Source organism: Carassius auratus, chromosome 4, assembly GCF_003368295.1.
Source record: "Carassius auratus strain Wakin chromosome 4, ASM336829v1, whole genome shotgun sequence".
Classification (NCBI taxonomy): Eukaryota; Metazoa; Chordata; class Actinopteri; order Cypriniformes; family Cyprinidae; genus Carassius; species Carassius auratus.
Genome location: NC_039246.1, coordinates 20,024,150 through 20,043,263, shown reverse-complemented (window position 1 = coordinate 20,043,263; position 19,114 = coordinate 20,024,150). Strand labels below are relative to the sequence as shown.

The 19,114-nt window shown below is 39.4% G+C and overlaps 1 protein-coding gene across 2 annotated transcripts; it reads left to right on the top strand.

Annotated features, from left to right (window-relative positions):
• The first annotated feature begins 10,462 nt into the window (after positions 1-10,462).
• Positions 10,463-17,954, top strand: creld2 (cysteine-rich with EGF-like domains 2). Of its 2 annotated transcripts, XM_026231505.1 has the most exons (11): positions 10,463-10,795; positions 11,030-11,112; positions 11,280-11,390; positions 11,824-11,915; positions 12,503-12,679; positions 13,505-13,603; positions 15,734-15,817; positions 15,926-16,021; positions 16,829-16,912; positions 17,140-17,235; positions 17,587-17,954. In XM_026231505.1, exons 1-11 carry the CDS (start codon positions 10,667-10,669, stop codon positions 17,664-17,666), a joined length of 1,131 nt encoding a protein of 376 aa, XP_026087290.1. In that variant the 5' UTR covers positions 10,463-10,666; the 3' UTR covers positions 17,667-17,954. The 2 variants fall into 2 exon arrangements, with proteins under 2 accessions (XP_026087290.1, XP_026087296.1); XM_026231511.1 differs by lacking the exons at positions 15,926-16,021; positions 16,829-16,912.
• The last annotated feature ends 1,160 nt before the right edge of the window (positions 17,955-19,114 follow it).

The window sequence follows — 19,114 nt, the reverse complement described above, 5'->3', positions numbered from 1 at the left end:
ATTATTCCATCATCAGCCTTTTCAATATCAAAATAAGGTCGGGAGAGAGCCTGGTGGATAAACCTGTCCTTCAGTCTGCTGGTCCTGGCCTGGAGACTCTGCAGTCTCCTTCCTGATGGCAGCAGCCTGAAGAAGCTGTGTGTCGGGTGGGTGGGGTCAACTTCAATGCAGAGGGCTTTGTAGGTGAGACAGGTTCCATAAATGTCCTGGAGGGAGGGGAGAGAGACACCAACGATCTTCTCAGCTGCTCTCACTATGCGTTAAAGGGTCTTGCGGCAGGACGCATTTAGGTATCATACCACACAGTGATGCAGCTTGTCAGAATGCTCTCGATGATGCCTCTTTAGAAGGTGCACATGATGGGGGCTGGGGCTCTGGCTCTTCTCAGTTTGCAGAGGAAGTAGAGATGCTGCTGTGATTTATTGGCCAGTGCTTTGCTGTAATCAGTACAGGAGAGGTCCTTTGTGATTTGCACACCAAGGAACTTGGTGCTGCTCACTCTCTCCACATTCGCAACATTTATGGTCGGAGGAGCATGCTGTGTGGGCACTCTCCTGAAGTCAACGACAATCCCCTTCATCTTCTCCACATTCAGTGAGAGTTTGTTGTCAAAGCACCACCCAGCCAGGCGGCTACCTTGCTAGTAGTTTGTCTCATCTCTGTTGCTAATGAGACCCACCACAGTCATGTTAACTGCAAACTTAATGAAGATGATGGAGTTGTGTGACAGCAGTCATGGTGCAGCAGAGTGAAGAGGAGGGGGCTCTGCACACATCATTGGGTGGCCCCAGTGTTCAGTGTAATGGTGCTAGATGTGTTACTGCAAACCCGTACTGCCTGAGGTCCTCCAGTCAGAAAGTCAAACAGCCAGTTGCACAGTAAAGGGTTTAGCCCAAGCTGGACCAATTTGTGAATGAGTCAAGGGATGATTGTGTTGAATGCTGAACTGAATTCTATGAACAGTGTTCTGACATATCATGAGTCTTTTTGTTCAGATGTGTGAATGCTGAGTGGAGGGCAGTGGCGATGGTGTCATCGTTCAATCGCTTAGATCGATATGCAAATTGGTTCATTCACACTTTCAGTGATTTCCCGGAATCTGTGCATGTGTTTACACAAAACCCATAAAGGTTCCGTAAAGACACATAACATCAGAGTCGAAAACTCTAGGCTATATTGTAGCTTAAAGTATAGAAAGGCCAGTCTAATCTCTGCTGCTGCTATTTCCATTTTGACCCAACACTTGGTGGATTTTTTTTGGCAAAGAATTGAGCTTACTTATAACATGTGACCATGCTGTTGCATTTGGTTCTTAATTTGCTCATACACAACCGCATCACTTACCATTCCACTGATCTGGCGAATGATCTCAGCTTCAGTGCGGATACTAAGGAGCTCTGTGGTCTCTGCTTCAGTCAAGTCAAGTCAAGTCACCTTTATTTACATAGCGCTTTGAACAAAATACATTGCGTCAAAGCAACTGAACAACATTCATTAGGAAAACAGTGTGTCAATAATGCAAAATTATAGGTAAAGGCAGTTCATCATTGAATTCAGTGATGTCATCTCTGTTCAGTTAAATAGTGCCTGTGCAGTCCAGTTTGCTAAATTTCTTTTTATTTTATTTTAGTGAACACCACTCTCTGCATTTAAAAAACAGACTTGCCCCTCTGGCACTGCAAGATTGTATTATTGAAGAGTCACATGATAACTACGTCATCACTAGGGTTGGGTATCGAAACCCACTGCTAATATATGCACCAAACCAAATTAGAAAGCAGATTCCGGTGCCTCATTTCAATGCCTCCTAAATTCCTGAGCGATCGGTAGAAATTTGTGTCCTAGTTCTCCGAAATGTACAAAAGAAGCACATGTGTAGCTAGGCTTTTTTTAGCAGGGCTCTAGCATTTAGCTCCATAAACTGTACACAAATTTGCATTTGTCTCAGAGTCAGTCCACTTAAATTTAAAATGGAAATGGCAGCAGACCTGTCTCCTCTTCGTCTTTCAGCACGCTCTTTAATCCGCATAGCGCAAGTGGACTCTAACAGAAACAGAGGACACAATGTGTGTTTATTGACAGATTGTTAGAATATATGTATCTGTGCAGTTCGTTGTCATAAGTACAGTTTACAAAAGGTCACGAGGGAGCAATCGGTTTCTCATCTACTGTGAAGTTTTCGCTCCGTTCATTGCTCATCACACCACAGCTGTTTCCTCCAGCGAAAATCAAGCCCTTAACACATGGACGCATACTTTCATTACACTTATTTAAATATACTTAATCTAATTATACGTACTTTATACATACACTAATGTGCAAAAGTCTTAGTCTTAGGCAATCTGTTGTCTGCTTGTGCATTCAAAAATCTCACTAGATTATTATTAAAATGAATGGCAAAATAAATGTTTGTAAATGTAAACTGATATTTCTAACTGACATACTACAGCACAATATTTAAATAACTGGCTATTTTGGGCTGAAAATACTAATGTGCCTAAGACTGTACTTTACAAACGACATTGTTGCTACCTTATAAAGAATGACCATACAGTCATTCACAGAACTGATTAAAGACAGGGACATACAGCACTCATTTTAACTAAATATCAGAGTGATTGACAGAGATACAGTAGAAACATTATGTGTGGTTTTACATTTGACAATGACCCACATCATGAAATACATTTATTAGCTTTAGAGTAAGGATGTGGCAAGTGGGGCGTGGCCGAGAGACGTGGGAACGGGGCGAGGCCGGTGGAGTGATTGGAAATGAGCGACACCTGCTCGACCCGCCGGTCTCGAGTCCCATGGAGGAGATGGAAGGATATAAAACAGGAGTGACAACAGTGATGGACGAGAGAGGACCAGGCCTGGACTTTATTTTATGTTTTGATTTTTGTTTGTGCAAATCCCCTCATGGACGACTGCCACGATGTTTTGTGTTTATTTTGTAATTAAAGTTTCATTGTGATTGTTCGCTGGTTCCCGCCTCCTTCTTCCCGATGATTATGACATTTGTACTGCGTTTGTCATGATCCTGCCCTCGTGTCCTTGATTTTTCCTAGTCTTGAGGCAGGATCATGACAGACCCTTGTTTTGTGTACAAGCGCATGGCCTTGTCTTTGGGCCATGTGCTTGTGTTGTCTCGTTCCCTTGCCCCGCCCCCCTTGTTAACCTAGTCGTGTCTTGATTGTCCTATCTGTAACACCTGTCGTGTCTTGATTAGTACCCCTATTTAGATCTCCTAGTGTGCTCTGTCTGGCGTCGGTTCATTGTCATTGAGATTTGTACCTGTGATTGTGATTGTTCCACTCTGTGATTGTTCCTTAAAGAAGTGTTTGTATTACCGTGAGTGTTTGTTTATAGTTAGTATTTAGAGTCCTTGTTTATCTTGTTAGTCCAGTCCTGTTTTAGTTATTTAGTCTTTACCTTGCTCCGTGTTTTCCCCCTCGTGGGTTTTGTTTTCCCCTTTTTGTAATAAACCCTTTGTTTGAGAATCCCTGTCTGCACCTGAGTTCCTCCCTTACCAATACCTGACAGAATGAACCGACCCCAATGGAACTCAGCAGACAGGAGGCAATGCTGGATGGCATCAGCCAGCCAGCGAGATTGTTTTGAGGGCTCTCGCCTTGTGGTGTTCCGGGGGACCAGGGGAGGTCGTTCCGGAGTGAGCGGGCGAGAGGAGGAGCCCCAGAGGTCCCCACCTACCCAGCTGCCGGCGATCCCGGAGGGTCGTGTCCTGGCCGTGGCAACCCTGGGGGGTCAGGCAAGCCCCTCCCAGAGTCCTGAGGTGCCCTCCTCAGCCAGCAGTCTCCCCATGAAACGAGGGAGACGGTTTTCATGGGAGTCAACTTCTGAGTCTTCGGCGTCCGAGACTGCCCTGCCCGAGACCAAACTCCCCCAACCCGCCTCTGACCCAGCTGTGGCCTCTGCACCGCGCCCAAGGAGGAAGAGGAGGAAGAGGGGGCCTGCCGGTCCTGTGACCCTGTCTCCTCCCGTGCCAGCAGCGGAGAGCGCTGGCGTGCCCGTGCCAGCAGCGGAGAGCGCTGGCGTGCCCGACCCAGCAGCGGTGAGCGTGCCCGACCCAGCAGCGGTGAGCGTGCCCGTGCCAGCAGCGGTGAGAGCTGGCGTGCCCGAGCCAGCAGCGGTGAGCGCTGGCGTGCCCGAGCCGGCAAAGAAGAGGGCAGTATGCAAGTCGGCAGTCGTGAGAGCGCAGGAGAGTGCCGCGGCCGACTCTGCAGCAAAGACTTTAGTTCAGTGTATCTCATCTCGTAAGGAGATGCCAATTGTCTTAGCGGCTAAAGCCTTTTCTGATTATTTGTCTAGTCTTGTCCGTATCCTAGAAGTCCCCGTCAGTCCTGTCTTGTCCTCAGACCCTGTCCCCAGAAATCCCGAGTGTCCTGATGTCGTCTCCCCGTGTCCCGTAGATGTCGTCTCCCCGTGTCCCGTGAGTGTTGCCCCGTGTCCTGCTGATGAAGTCATGTATCCTGTTGATGTGGCCCCGTGTCCCGTAGATGTCCCGTGTCCTGTTGTCCCCCCGTGTCCTGTAGATGTTGCCCCGTGTCCCGTAGATGTCCCGTGTCCAGTAGATGTTGTCGTCCCGTGTCCAGTAGATGTTGTCCCCCCGTGTCCAGCTGTCGTCTCCCCGCGTCCCGTAAGTCTTGCCCCGCGTCCCGTAAGTGTTGCCCCGCGTCCCTTGTCTGCTCCTATCATGTCCCCTGTCAGTTGTCCCGAGACCCCTCCCCGCCCCTCACCACCCAGACCTGCCCGTACCCCCCGTCGTCAGCCTTCGTCCTGTCCTCCTAAAACTCCTGCCCCACCCACTCACCCTGGTCTGCCCCCCATGAACTTTGTGGTCCCGCCCCCTCCCCTTCCCTGTTTGTTTTTTTTGTTATGTCACCCTAACCCTGCCATTGTGTTTTCATGTTTGCCTTTGTTATTATTAGTCATGTCTTGTTGGTTTGTGTCTGTGTCCCAGTCTGTCATGTCAGTCATGTCCCGTGTTTGATGTTCCCTTGAGGAGCGTCTGGAAGCCGCTCCTTAAGGGAGGGGTTCTGTCATGATCCTGCCCTCGTGTCCTTGATTTTTCCTAGTCTTGAGGCAGGATCATGACAGACCCTTGTTTTGTGTACAAGCGCATGGCCTTGTCTTTGGGCCATGTGCTTGTGTTGTCTCGTTCCCTTGCCCCGCCCCCCTTGTTAACCTAGTCGTGTCTTGATTGTCCTATCTGTAACACCTGTCGTGTCTTGATTAGTACCCCTATTTAGATCTCCTAGTGTGCTCTGTCTGGCGTCGGTTCATTGTCATTGAGATTTGTACCTGTGATTGTGATTGTTCCACTCTGTGATTGTTCCTTAAAGAAGTGTTTGTATTACCGTGAGTGTTTGTTTATAGTTAGTATTTAGAGTCCTTGTTTATCTTGTTAGTCCAGTCCTGTTTTAGTTATTTAGTCTTTACCTTGCTCCGTGTTTTCCCCCTCGTGGGTTTTGTTTTCCCCTTTTTGTAATAAACCCTTTGTTTGAGAATCCCTGTCTGCACCTGAGTTCCTCCCTTACCAATACCTGACAGCGTTACAAAGGGATACACAACTTAGGAAATGAGAGGAGTGTGTGCAAAGCTATGGATTTAATTTAATGTCCTTTAATGTTATCCATAGTTTTTGTGGCCCTTTAATTTTTTTTTTAAGTATCGGTTCTGCCACCGTTTAGGCACCGGAACCATTTGTAAAGTATCAAAATGGCACTGGTATCAGAAAAAGCCCAAACGATACCAAACCCTAGTCATCACTATGACAATCGGTTCCGAATTTTGTTCACACGGAGCTCATTCAGGGACTGAACCCCACAATGTTACTAGGTCCCCAACCCGGGACACAACGCATTTGTGTTCACACAGAAGGCACTCCAGTATTTTTCCAGGACCAGCTTGAAAGGGGCTTCTGAGTAATCTTGGAGGTCTGTGGTGTAATTGCATGTGGCAGCCTGCTTTAACATATTCCAGTCATTGGTGTTGAAACATTCTTGAAGAGGGTTGCATCTCGATCCAATACTCAGTATCAGTATCGACTCCGATACTGAAATTTTCTGGCGGATCATTTATTGGTCAGACGAGACCAATCCAAATCCGATATTGTGCCTATAATATTCTGTGTTATTGTTGATAAAGCACCATATATTTTAAGTGCACTATATTTCAAGTGCTGTTCCATAGTTCAGTGTGAGATACAGATTAATATTTAAGTCTTTAAATTCAAGTTCACATAAACTCTTCTTTCTGCTGTGGCTGTCTGTCATCCTCCATTCAGCAATCAAACTGCCTGTTGCATTCTGTTACTACAGTCAAAACATGAAACTCTCTTCAAAAGCACACAGTAACGGGTTTAAAACTGTTAAAAGAAAAGGCTCAATAAACTAACCCATGGATTTAATACACTACGTATCAATATCTCTTCCCTTTTTGTACTAACTTTTCTATGCGGACTCATATTGTTTCAGCACTAGTCTTGAAGTACCTCTGATTACCCTTCTGGCCACACTTGCATCTGTTTATAAACTGATTTAGTGACTTAAATGAGAGGTCTGTGTGCAGGCATTAGCCAGGGTTGCCATCTCTCATGTATCTGACGTGACACTCACGCTTTCAGCATCTATCTCACGCTGAATTCCAAGCATGACTGTCACGCCAGATGCGTGAGAGTTGGCAACCCTGCATTAGCATGACAGTGATGTGTTCTGAGACACCGAGGTGGGAGAGGGGTAGGGCCTTGAAAGCTCCTCTCTGGGTGGTTTAAACAAAATACAGAGTGTTGTTTCCCCGTGTTGAAAAGTCCATGCATTGGTGTATTTTTTGGAACACACTTTTTAAGTCTGCATGGTTGAAATCTCCAGCTAAGATGAGAAAAGCATCAGGGCGGGTTGTCTGCTGAACACTGATGTGCTGGTACAGTTCTGGTACAGTACAGTTTAGTGCCTCACTCCTGTTGCTGTTGTTGGAACTGGGAGGGATGTATTCAGCAATGTGCAGTATATTAAATATGTGTAAGTAAACAGATTTTGGATCTTTATAGATTATGTTATTTATTTGATCAATAAATGGTGATGGGCATAGTAGACTAATAGTGTAATTTATTAACTACACATAAAAAACTGACTTTTTACTTAAGTACCAGATATATGAGTGTCATGCCATGAATTATTTTTAATATGACATTTGTATTTTGTTACACCCCAGTTTCTGTCTCCCGTGTTTGGTTAATTGATTAGTTCCCAGGTGTGTCTCGTTTCTTTCCCATGTGTTTCATGTCCCCATTAATTTAGTAATTCCATGCACCTGTCTGCCCTTCGTTATCCTGTCTTTAAATACCATCGTCTTTCAGTTCAGTTTTGGTTGGTCTAGCTATATAGGGTTACATATGTGGGTAACACTTTATAATAACTGCACACTATTAATCATTAATTAAGCATTAGTAAACAGATAATTCATAATTTACAAAGCATTAATAGACAGTAATAAGCAGTTTATAAATACAGATGTAAATGCTTTATTCTTAATTTAAAAGCATATCTATAATGTGTTTAATAATTGTATTTTCATACTTTATTCATGATCAATTTATCATTTCTCAATGAAGTATAGCATTATTTACAAACCAGTTATTTAGGAGTTGCCAGTGATTCATAAGATCACAAGAAATGTAGTAAATTCAGGTAGTTATAAAGCATTTAGTAGTGGTCAGTTAACTATTTATGTGAGCTCATCTAAAGTGAGTCTAGTTATGCCTTGTAAAGCATTTATAAAGGATATTTAAAGGCTCAGTTATCTTCTAAACAAAAAACGGAAACAAACACCACAGTGATACAGAACATAGAAATATTAACAGCCTTTAAATCTCATGTGTAAAAGCTTTACAAGGCATAAATAGTCCTCACTTTAGATGAGCTCACAAAAATAGTTAACTAACAACTACATATGTTTTATAACTACCTGAATTAACCCTGAATTACAGTAGAAATACATGTTAATAAACCATTTATTAACACTATAAGTAACTGTTACTATATGTCTGAATAAAAAGATGTATGAATGCACATTTAAATAGTTTATTAATCATTTACTTACAATTTCTAAGTGATCTTATGAACCACTGACAACTCCTTAATAACTGATGTGTAAATAATGCTATACTTAATTTAGAAATTATAAATTGATCATTAATAAAGTATGAAAAAACAATTATTAAATACATTATAGATATGCTTTTAAATCAGGTATAAAGCATTTACATCTGTATTTATAAACTGCTTATAAATGTCTATTAATGCTTTATAAATTATGAATTAAATGTTTCCTAATGCTTAACTAATGATTAATAGCATGCAGTTATTATAAAGTGTTACCCATATGTGTGTCTTCTTCCTGTGATCCATGTTGGATATACATCTGTGTTGGATTAATAAAGAGTCTCTCTTGATTATCATTGACTCTGAGTTCCTTCCGATACTGGATTGTGATGGAAGACATGACCAAAAGAGTTACAATTGCATGGTTTCCCTTTTTTTTCTGGTTTTCCTCAGTCCTTTTTGCTTCCGTAGTGTTGTCCATGGATCCTGCTGGTGCAGGAAGGAAGGTTGCTAGCTATCTCGCCACCTACCTTGATGACGTGCTCTACACATTCTATAATGCAAGCCTCAACACTGGGTTGAGAACCGTTGTCCAAATACGGTCTTCGGGAGGAATTCGCCACATTCATTGAGTGGACCGGTCCACTTCGGACCCAGAGCCTATTCCATCATCACATGCCCAAGCCTGCTACTAACGGAGAGCCAGAGCACGCCGCAACTGACGAGCCATCACTACGGAGCTAGAAGCCATGACATCATGGAGAGGTGCTCCGGCCCCTGTATCGCACCTGAAGGTGAGTGGAATATGGAATGCCAAAATGAGGAGATGGATTTTATAGACTGGGAATCTGAACTGGAGGATAAACTGCCCCCTCTCCTCTCTCTGACATCTCCGCTGGTCCTGTCCAGCCCTCCTTCGTTCTTGGTTTCCTTGTCCAGCCCTGAGGAGGCTTCCAATTCTCCAGTTCCAGTCCCCCAGTTAAGCCCAGGATGGGCTCCAGGTCCCCAGTTAAGTCCAGGAAGGGCTCCAGCCCCAGAGCTTGCCCCAGTTCACTCCAGCCCCAGAGCTTGCTCCAGTGTCAGCTCCTAGAATGTGCCCTACTGTGGCCACTCCTCCAAAATGCTCACCCTACCATCCGCTCTGCCGCACCCACCATGGATCCTAGCTCCCGCCTCTTCCACACCTCTGGCTTTGTCTCGTCGCTCTGGCTCCAACATAATATCATACCCCTGGACTCATTATGTTGTGTTTTCCATTTTCCCCATGTTCTTTGTGATCCAGTTTCTGTTTCCCGTGTTTTGTTAACTGATTCGTTCCCAGGTGTGTCTAATTTCTTTCCCATGTGTTCCATGTCCCCATTAATTTAGTAATTCCATGCACCTGTCTGCCCTTCGTTATCCTATCTTTAAATACCATAATGTTTTGGTTTAGTTTTGTCGGGTCTATCAATTACATAAGTGTGTCTTTCTCCTGTGTTCCATGTTGGATTAATGAAGACACTCTCGATTATCATCGACTCCATGTTCCTTTCTGCATTATGACATATTTAATAACAATATTAAGTAACTTAAAACACAGAGCAAAGAACATTTACATTATCAAACATTTTCATTCAGTCTAGCCAGAGTACAGTCACTCTCAAAAACTCCCATTAAAATCACTGAAGCTGTAAACTTTGCAATGAATATCTTAACTTATATCATACGCACATCTGCATTATTCGTGATTAAGTTGAAATCAGTTCAGTGTTGAAAAGTGTCACCTTTCCTCATGTATTACATGGGCATCACTAAGGTTAAAGTTGATGTCATCTAATGATTCCCTAGCAGTTAAAAAAGTGAAAACCTGTCAAAAAATCTGAAAAAAAAAGAAAAGTGCACGGTATTAATTTATTGTTTTCTATTATGGCAGCATCACTTGTGCTCATCATTAGGCCTACTTCCAGGTTTTCACTATATTTGTATTCATAACAATTATTTCTGTTTGTAGCTTTCACATGGTTTAATACGTAGTGCTAACTATTTCATATCATATAAATCAAAGAAAATAAATTACAGCGTAAAAAGCACGCAGTTCTGAAGCCTTGATTATTAATCGCTCAGGCTTAAATTTTCTGGTGCTTCTGAAAATACAGATCGTCAGCAACTTAATTGCACATATTCATAATTCAACCTATTTTGAACACACAAATAATAATCTCGGATAGTTCGGACAGCATGCGAATTGTGACGTAGGCTTACAAATATATTTTATTGTTTTTCCCGCGCGTGGAAGCATTTCATTGGCTCACACGTTGATGGCCAGGAGAACTCACCAATTACATAAAGACACAATGTTACCGATGGGCTGACGCGGAAATCCGAATGTCTAGCTGGTGAGGAGGCTGCATGGAAATTTCTGAAAATGACAATCTACATATCTTTATAATAAACGTGTCATAATTTCAGACACTAGATGTTGATTCAGGGCAACTTAACTGGGTGGAACAACTTAGAAATATAGTGTTTTCTTATTGGACAACCTTTGAGCTAGACAAGAAAGCATGATACGCTCATATAGTATTTTTATCTTGAGTTGTATTAATTTGTTTCTACCACTTGGATATGTGTATACAAAGGACTTTGACGCATTATGCTCAACCTGCAAACAATTAGTCGACAATTTTGACAAGGTATGTCTGTATGTTTATTTTCGATCTCTTGTGAAGAAAATACCATCTTTAAAGCGATTCATTGTAATTGTTCTTTGAAAGTCTCTAGCATCACTTCTTTATAAATGTTACATTGATACCTTATTGCAAAGTAATGACATTTAGACATGTTTAAATGTGATGTACTGTAAATGTGTGAATACTTATTAGGGTCACTTTAGGTATGTTGAGTTTCAACATATTCATTTTTGCCAGGGTCTGGAAAAAACAGCAAAGCAAAATTTTGGTGGTGGAAACACAGAATGGGAAGAGCGAAAACTCTCCAAATATGAACTGAGGTGAGAAGTAAGAATTTTATAATTTGACAAAATATATTAAAACAATATTTACATGCATGCACTAATGAAATGATAAAATGTGCTCTTGTATGTATGTTACAGTGTATGTTATAATTCACAAATATGTGTGTTATTTATTGATTGATTGATTGATTTAATTCTTTTAGTGAGATTAGGTTGACCGAGATACTGGAGGGCTTGTGTGACAGCAGCAGTTTTGAGTGCAACCGCATGTTGGAAGAAAATGAGGAACATTTTGAGACGTGGTGGTTCAAGAGGTCAGGAACTCAAATGGAGACCATAATTTGTACCATAATACCTGAAGACTTCATTCTCAAGGCTGAGGTATACTTCATTTTTCTGCGTGCCGTCATGGCTTGTGCATTGTTGAATAGGCAAGCCTATCTCAGCATACTTCATTTTTTTTTTTTTTTGATGCATCTGTTGTGTTCTGAACGACAAAGAAGCAGCATCCATATACTAGGGTAGGGGTGACCAGCTGTCCTGTATTTTATGTGACAATCTCAAAATTGAGAGATTTGTGCATAAGGACAGTCTATGTGGACTCTGACACAATTTACACCTTGCACACTGTGCGATACAATACGGCACGCAGACAGTGTATGTATACTTTGGGCTTCAGTTGCATTGTTAAAAGTATCTGTTTAATTGAATTAAAGGAAATCTGACTTTTTTGCATTTTTGTTGTAGGAAAACAAAACACCCTGATCTGTTCAAGTGGTTTTGTGTAGAGACCATCAAAGTGTGCTGCCCAAGAGGTTTATTTGGTCCTGACTGCAATAGTAAGTGTTCTAAGTGTTGAATTAACAAATTTTTAATAAGTACAAATGCTTAGCCAAAGCATTGTAAGTCCACCTTCCAGTGCTTTTGTACGCAAAATTTATTAGTTGCAATACTTTTACTAGCAAAAAACTGTTTTTAATTTTTTTAAACATGCAAGTTTTTTGGGGGGAGAACGCAAGCATTATATTTGAGGGAACGCAAATGGATTGAAAAAATATTTTTTCCTCTTTTGCTACATCACCATGTCCTCTTGTAATATTTTGACTAATTTCACCTTGACTACCACAAATTTCCAAACCGATATGCAAATAAAGCTTACCACTAAAAATCAGCTTTAAAATTGGTTGATGGAACACCATCCTCATAATGTCTTTTGTTGCACCCCTTTATGTCAATTCTATGAATCCAAGACATACAGTATATGCTCTGTTCAATGTGTTGTGCTATGATTATAGAACACATGAAATTAAGTTCATATAGCTAGAAGCATTTCCATTCATGTACACATATTGTTGAAGACATTAAAGGCCCCATGTTGAGATTATGAAAATATGTAACATTATCTTTTGTTTTGCATCATTTTAAGCTTGCATTGGAGGAGCTGACAAACCATGCCATGGTAACGGCAAATGTGATGGAGATGGAACAAGGGCTGGAAATGGGAAGTGCACTTGTGATAAGGAATATGAAGGGGAGTTTTGTCTGGAATGCAGTGATGGTTATTTTAGTGCACTGAGGAATGATACATACTCCTTGTGCAAAGGTACACATTAAATAAGCCTGATGAGCATCATATGTTTCATAGTTATAACTAGGGGTGTGTAGTGGAGCCAATATCTGTATTTGTATCAGTCTTAAAATTATTTGTATCTGTATTCTGACTTAACTGGAAGTTCGTAAAAATGCATTCTGTTTTGAATGTAATTTTGTCTCTTTTATAATTTTCATTTGACAGAAATGCCTTTTATAAAACAAAAATGTTTTTTTTTTTTTTAAGTAAAGGAAGATTAATAATAATAATAATAATAATAATAATAATAATAATAATAATAAAAATAAGAGAAGCTCTAAGAGAAATTGTGACTTTATATTATTGTGAGTTTATCACATAGATTTTCAAGATTCCGTATCTTAGTGCATATTACTTAAGCTCTGATTTCTGAAAGACAACGTAAGACAGCAACACTGCTTTTTGATTTGCAATTGTGCCGTTTATTTTTTTTCAGAGAGTTTACACTTTACACACTCGTTCAGTAGTGATTTTAGAAATTTATGTATAATATTGTAGTATTCCTGGCTCACCTGTTATCCAGCAAGCACAAATCATGACCGTGTATGACAAATATATATATTTTTATTATTTGGTAGAATTCATTATAATTTATGCCACTGTCCGTGCCTTTCCAAAGCTTTCCAGCTTTGAGTACACCCCCTAGTTATAATATTTGCAAAAGCTGACTTTATCCATATTTATATATATACAGAAATTTGGAAAGCCGTTTTGGAATTTTGAAAAATCTATATAAAAACCGTTATTTAAAATGTAAGATTTTAAATTGTATCTTTTTTCTTTCTTTTTTTTTTAAAGAGTGTCATGAGTCTTGTGTTGGATGCACTGGAGGAACCAGTCAAGATTGTAAAGAATGTAGGAATGGATGGGAGAAAGACCAAGAAGGAGCATGCATTGGTAAGAAGAAAATAATAATAATTTGAATGCCTGGAAAACCGATGGAAAATAATAAAACTTTAAAATTCATGGAGTCCTTTTAATTTAATGAAGTCATTTACATGGTGGTTGCATTTTAATAGTTCTGTTCTAACAGATTTAATAGTCTAGATATGGATGTGTGTGTATATATAAGGGATTGTATGCAGTCATCTTTTCATTATTCCTGCCAGTTTATTTATGTTCGGTACTCCTATGCTATATTCATCTAATAGGAATTGTGTTTTTCTTATTGGAGACATTTTTACAACAATTCATAAATAATTATATTAAAACATGATCCGTTAATTCAAAGTATTGTTCCTGAAATACCAGTGGAAAAGCACCTCTGAACTCTTTGTGAAAGAATAGGAAAATAAAAATAAATAAGTTATTTGCCTTTGTTCCAGCAGCAGGTTTCATTTTTTTTATTTATTTATTTATTTATTTATTTATTTTTTGCGATGTCTTTGAGTAGATTCTGCTTTGATATTCCCATAAATCCTTAGCACTAGGGCAGTGCGATTAATTGAAATTGTAATTAAATCGCGATTTCTAAATCACTTTATAGCACGATTTTCTGTGGCCTCGACCTCCGCAGTATGCTATCAGCTAACAATCAGAATGCAGTGCACCTGAGTGGAGCGGTAGAACCGAACAGGCTGGGCATATGCATAACTCCAGGGTCACACACACTGTCTTTGATGCGTAGCCATTTTTTTCTAGCCCATGTTAACGCATCAGAATGTTCACACTGCACTCGGTAAAAGATGAGAAAAGAAAATGTTATAAATAGAAAGGTGCGAAAAGATTTAATATCTAGCGTATGAGCGGGAGTGCACAGGACACAGGTTTAGGGAGACACGTTTTAAGGCAGCGTGTATCTGAACCTTATACAGCCTCATCTGAGCATGAGCATTTGATTTTGTTAACAGAGCAAAGGAAATCTGCATGCGAGCGGATAGAACGCGCTCTCGTTGCTGCTTCTGAACCGCGTACACATAACTTACTGTATACACACTGCAAACGGAGTACGTGTGAACCTGTATAATGTATAACAAATCTATTTCAACACCTAAGGCACCGCTACAGTAAGCTCTATGACCAATGTATGGCAAAAAAGATAAAAACCGTGTCCAGAGATTTTTTTTTTTTTTTTTATTTGTATTTTTTGCCAAATGTCTAGACTCTAGACATTTTGTTTGACATCTTTACTTAGTGATTATTTTGACTTATTTCTCTTCTAGAGACATGTTACAAGTTTTTGATAAAGCTCTCATTGGTTTTCTTTTGGAAATTTGTTTCAAATTTATACTGAATGCATTTATGACTGAAAAGCATATGTGTCAAAATCGTGATTAAAATCGAAATTACAAAATTGATAAAAAAAAAAAGAATGTGATCGTTTGTTTTTTTTTGTCCATATCACACAGCCCTACTTTACACCCAACCTGTACAAGGGGGAGAATTGGTGGTTACTCTGATTACTTGGACCTATTAGGTTGTCGCAGATGGATCCAACATCCTTGCTTTTGTTGGCTTACTGCTTTAATCAGATGTCTTTCTTCTGTCCTACTTCTATCACCACCATTAATTCCATTCATCTGCCTCATAGAGGCTGCTGACCACCATTTATAGGCTATTTCTAGTCCAAGACATGTGGTTCCTACCTGGGTTCTTCTAAAAATCTGTTGGTGCTTCAATCACAAAGCTTTGGCCTTTGTTGGCCTTGCACCTGCATTTACCTGACACATCTTTTGCAGCCACATCAGGTGATGATATAGTCTAAACAGTTCTAAACAGCATACTTTGAATATTCCTGAAAGATGACAAATTTTATCCAAGAGTGTATTTCAGAAAGCCTACCATCACTTATATCTAAAAAGTGCACCTTAATTTAAAGGTTTTTTTTTTTTTTTTCTTTTTTTCAACTGTGTGTGTGTGTGTGTGTTTTAGATGGATATGATTTATGTGTTCTGAGCTTTAGTGACAATTCAAGTACCTTGAACCTTAACTTACTAGTTTTATGCATTTTTGCTTATTTTGATATGTATTTCTAAGGCCCATACATTTGTCTTTACCTGTATCAGTCCTGTGTTTTTCCATTTACAGACATCAATGAATGCATCAAAGATCAAGCTCCATGCAAAGAAAACCAATACTGCCTAAACATGGATGGATCTTTCTCCTGTAAAGGTCCATAATATTAATTTCCAAAACTTGCTTACTGTAGGTTTAGGGTTGGGGTTAGGAACAACTGTCAGTTGTGCATAAATAAATTGTTACTTTTACTTTATGTCCCAGAATGTGATATCAGTTGCTCTGGTTGCAAAGGACCTGGCGCAAGTTACTGCCTCACGTGTGCTGATGGCTTTAAGCTTGAAGAACGCACCTGCACAGGTATCACTTTTCTTTAGGGAAGAGCTTGAATGGCAATGATTGGATTTTTTGCTTTTTCCTGTGCTTGTAGACATGTGAACAACTGATGCAGTGTATATACCAGGAACACTGACAGTGTGTGGATTTAGGAAGCCTTATGTGATGGTGTACTGCTGGTTTTAGAGCACGTTCATAGTAAATGGTCACTTTTGTTGTAAACAGAGCTTACACTGTTTTTACACAGCTGATCCAGAAATGAAAATTCAGGAACATTTTAGATTAGGGGACACTGTTTACTATTAACAAGTTGCTCATTAGCATATCTTTTTCAAGCATACTGGCTGTTTGTTTGTATTTATTAAGTTCATATAATTCTGCCTTATTCTGCATTAACCTATTCTAGATCCCTTAACCCTACCCTATACCTTGCCATAACTCCCTTGCTAATATCAATAAGCAGCAAATTAGGAGTTTGAGGGAAACATGCAAAAAGAAAAGATGAATTTTATATGCAGGTCCATTTTGTTTGAGTTAAGAATAAAATAAGTTAAACATTGTTATATTTTGTAATAATATACACACAAACACTTACTGAATATCTTAATCATAATGCACATGAGAAATGTTTATTTTTACTGTTATTTTATTCATAAGTGGATCTACAAAGTGGATCTTGCAACAGGACACGTGTGTGTGTGTGTGTGTGTGTGTGTGTGTGTTTGCCTTTTTTTTTTTTTTTTTAAACCTTAATTGACAATTCAAGTACTTTATTCATTTCTAAGGCCCATACATTTTTCTTTCCCTATATCCTGTGTTTTTCCATTACAGACATCAACGAATGCACCGAAGATCCAGCTCTGTGCAAAGATAACCAATACTGTCTAAATACAGATGGTTCTTTCTCCTGTAAAGGTTTGTTTAAATAGTGTTAACAAAAACATTTGTTTTATTTTGTTAACCCTATTTAAGGTGATGTTGTAATAGTGTAATTACGCATAAGTAATGAGTAATATTAATTTCCATCACGTGCTTAGTGTAGGTTTATGGTTAGCTTAGAGTTAGTTACTGTAAATTATGCATAATTACATGTCAAACAAGGACACTGTAAAATAAAATGTTACCATTATTTTATATCCCAGAATGCGATACCAGATGCTCTGGTTGCAAAGGACCTGGTGCCAGTAACTGCCTCACCTGTGCTGATGGCTATAAGGATGAAGAAGGCACATGCACAGGTATCACAGGGAATAGCTTAAACGGCAATGACTGGAGTTTTTCTTCTTTCGTGTGGTTGTGGATATGTGAGCAACTTGAGGCAGCATACACACCAGGAACACCAAGAGTGTGTTAATACTAGGGCTGAACAATTACAATTATGGATGACACAATTACATAATCGTTCAAAGAGGCAATTCATCGTTCAAAGTCCACTTATGTTGAGGATACTCCTTTTTCAATTGGAGATGGATAGGAACTGCAGGCATGCCAGTCAATCGCATTCACTCTGTGTCTGTGTCTGTCCTTGTTATTTTAATGAGATATGTATACTTTTGTAATTTGTCTTGTGTGTGTGTGTGTTTCATTAGAAGAGGATAAGGAAGTGCCTGCCTTTGACTCTGAAGGTTCCCAAACTGGTGGCTCATTTGAAAAACATGAGGACCTCTGAAGTCATATGGTTTGAATGCAGAAAACAGTCTCCAGGACACAATATTTGCCAAGGGACCACTAGTGTCTGCACTGCATCTAAATATTGTTTGTTCTTCTTCTGGAATAATCAAGAGTGAAAGGCATTTACAGTACATACTTGAGAAACAGCCCTTTTTGGGAACATGTTTTTGCAGTTGAGACAGTCAGCACCACTTTATCAGTGAGCAAGATTTACTTCGGATATACCATCCCGGATTTTTGTTGTCTTAAAATTTATATGAAATCAAAATAAAAAAATTAAAAAAAAGTTTTTTTCTTTTTTTAAATTGGGTTTCACCGCCAACTCTATAGCATCTATATAGCATTCTTAGTAAGTGCTTTTGAAACTTTACATAAACCCTGCCTGTTTCTCCACTGTCCCAACTTTCCACTGTTCATTAATGGAATTATAGCTTTTACTTCAATATCCCCATTGGTAATTTACATACGCTTCTCTTTTATCATGTTATTTTATCACGTTATCATCCACCTCATTCTCTAACACCCCAACATGTTCAAATACCCAACAAAGATGTATCACTACTTCAACTTCATACTTCCTTTTGTATTCATTTGTTTGGTTTATTAAGCTCATGTCAACCTTTAAATCTGGCTTTTTAAGGTGGGTTACCACTTAAGGGGTACCACAGGACAAAATTACATATTATTAATTCATAAATGTTTGGCCCACTACACAAAACTATGGCCTACATTATATTTATTCTCCCAATAATCCCACAGAACTCTGCAGGAGTTCATCAGTGTCCCACTGTATTGTGAGTCAGGGTCATTACCAGTACCAGCAGCATACCTAGATATTTGATTTACAATATTTTATGGATTTAGTTTAAAGTTATAATTGTATGAATATGAGTATGCCTTATTATTCACATAGCTGTTACCAGGAGAAAAACTTTTGTTGATTATGAAAAAAATACTAAATAATGACATGCATGTAACATTTATCTAATCATCATCTAATCAAACTTTAATCAAAAGTTTAATCAAAACATCTAATCAAAAGTTGTCTGAGGGTACTATGCATCTATTGTCACATTATCCAAGTACAAAACAAGATCCTAAAGATAAATGCATACAATGTACAATTTAAATGTATTTAATATTAAGCAATTTAATATTAATTAATTCATATTTATTCTATTAATATACGATAAGCAAATTAGTGCACTCTCAGTGCTGGGTTGCATGAGGAAGGGCATCTGCTGTAAAACCTGTGCCAAATGGCTGTGTTGGCTGTGTGGATAATTTTGCTGTAGCGACCTCTAATGGGAGTAGTTGAAAGAGAGGGTCAAAACCACAGAGATAGACCAATCTACAAATATGTGACAGTGCTGTTTCTTTGGCAACTTAAGTTCTCCAACACATGGTCTATCCTCTTTCCTATACACCATGTAATTTTTAAGGCAT

Excerpts from the sequence above, each read along its gene's own strand:
- creld2 (XM_026231505.1), top strand. The coding sequence starts at position 10,667 with ATGATACGCTCATATAGTATTTTTATCTTGAGTTGTATTAATTTGTTT. Across the intron at positions 10,796-11,029 it reads TAGTCGACAATTTTGACAAG|GGTCTGGAAAAAACAGCAAA; the intron begins GTATGTCTGTAT and ends CATTTTTGCCAG. Across the intron at positions 12,680-13,504 it reads TACATACTCCTTGTGCAAAG|AGTGTCATGAGTCTTGTGTT; the intron begins GTACACATTAAA and ends TTTTTTTTAAAG.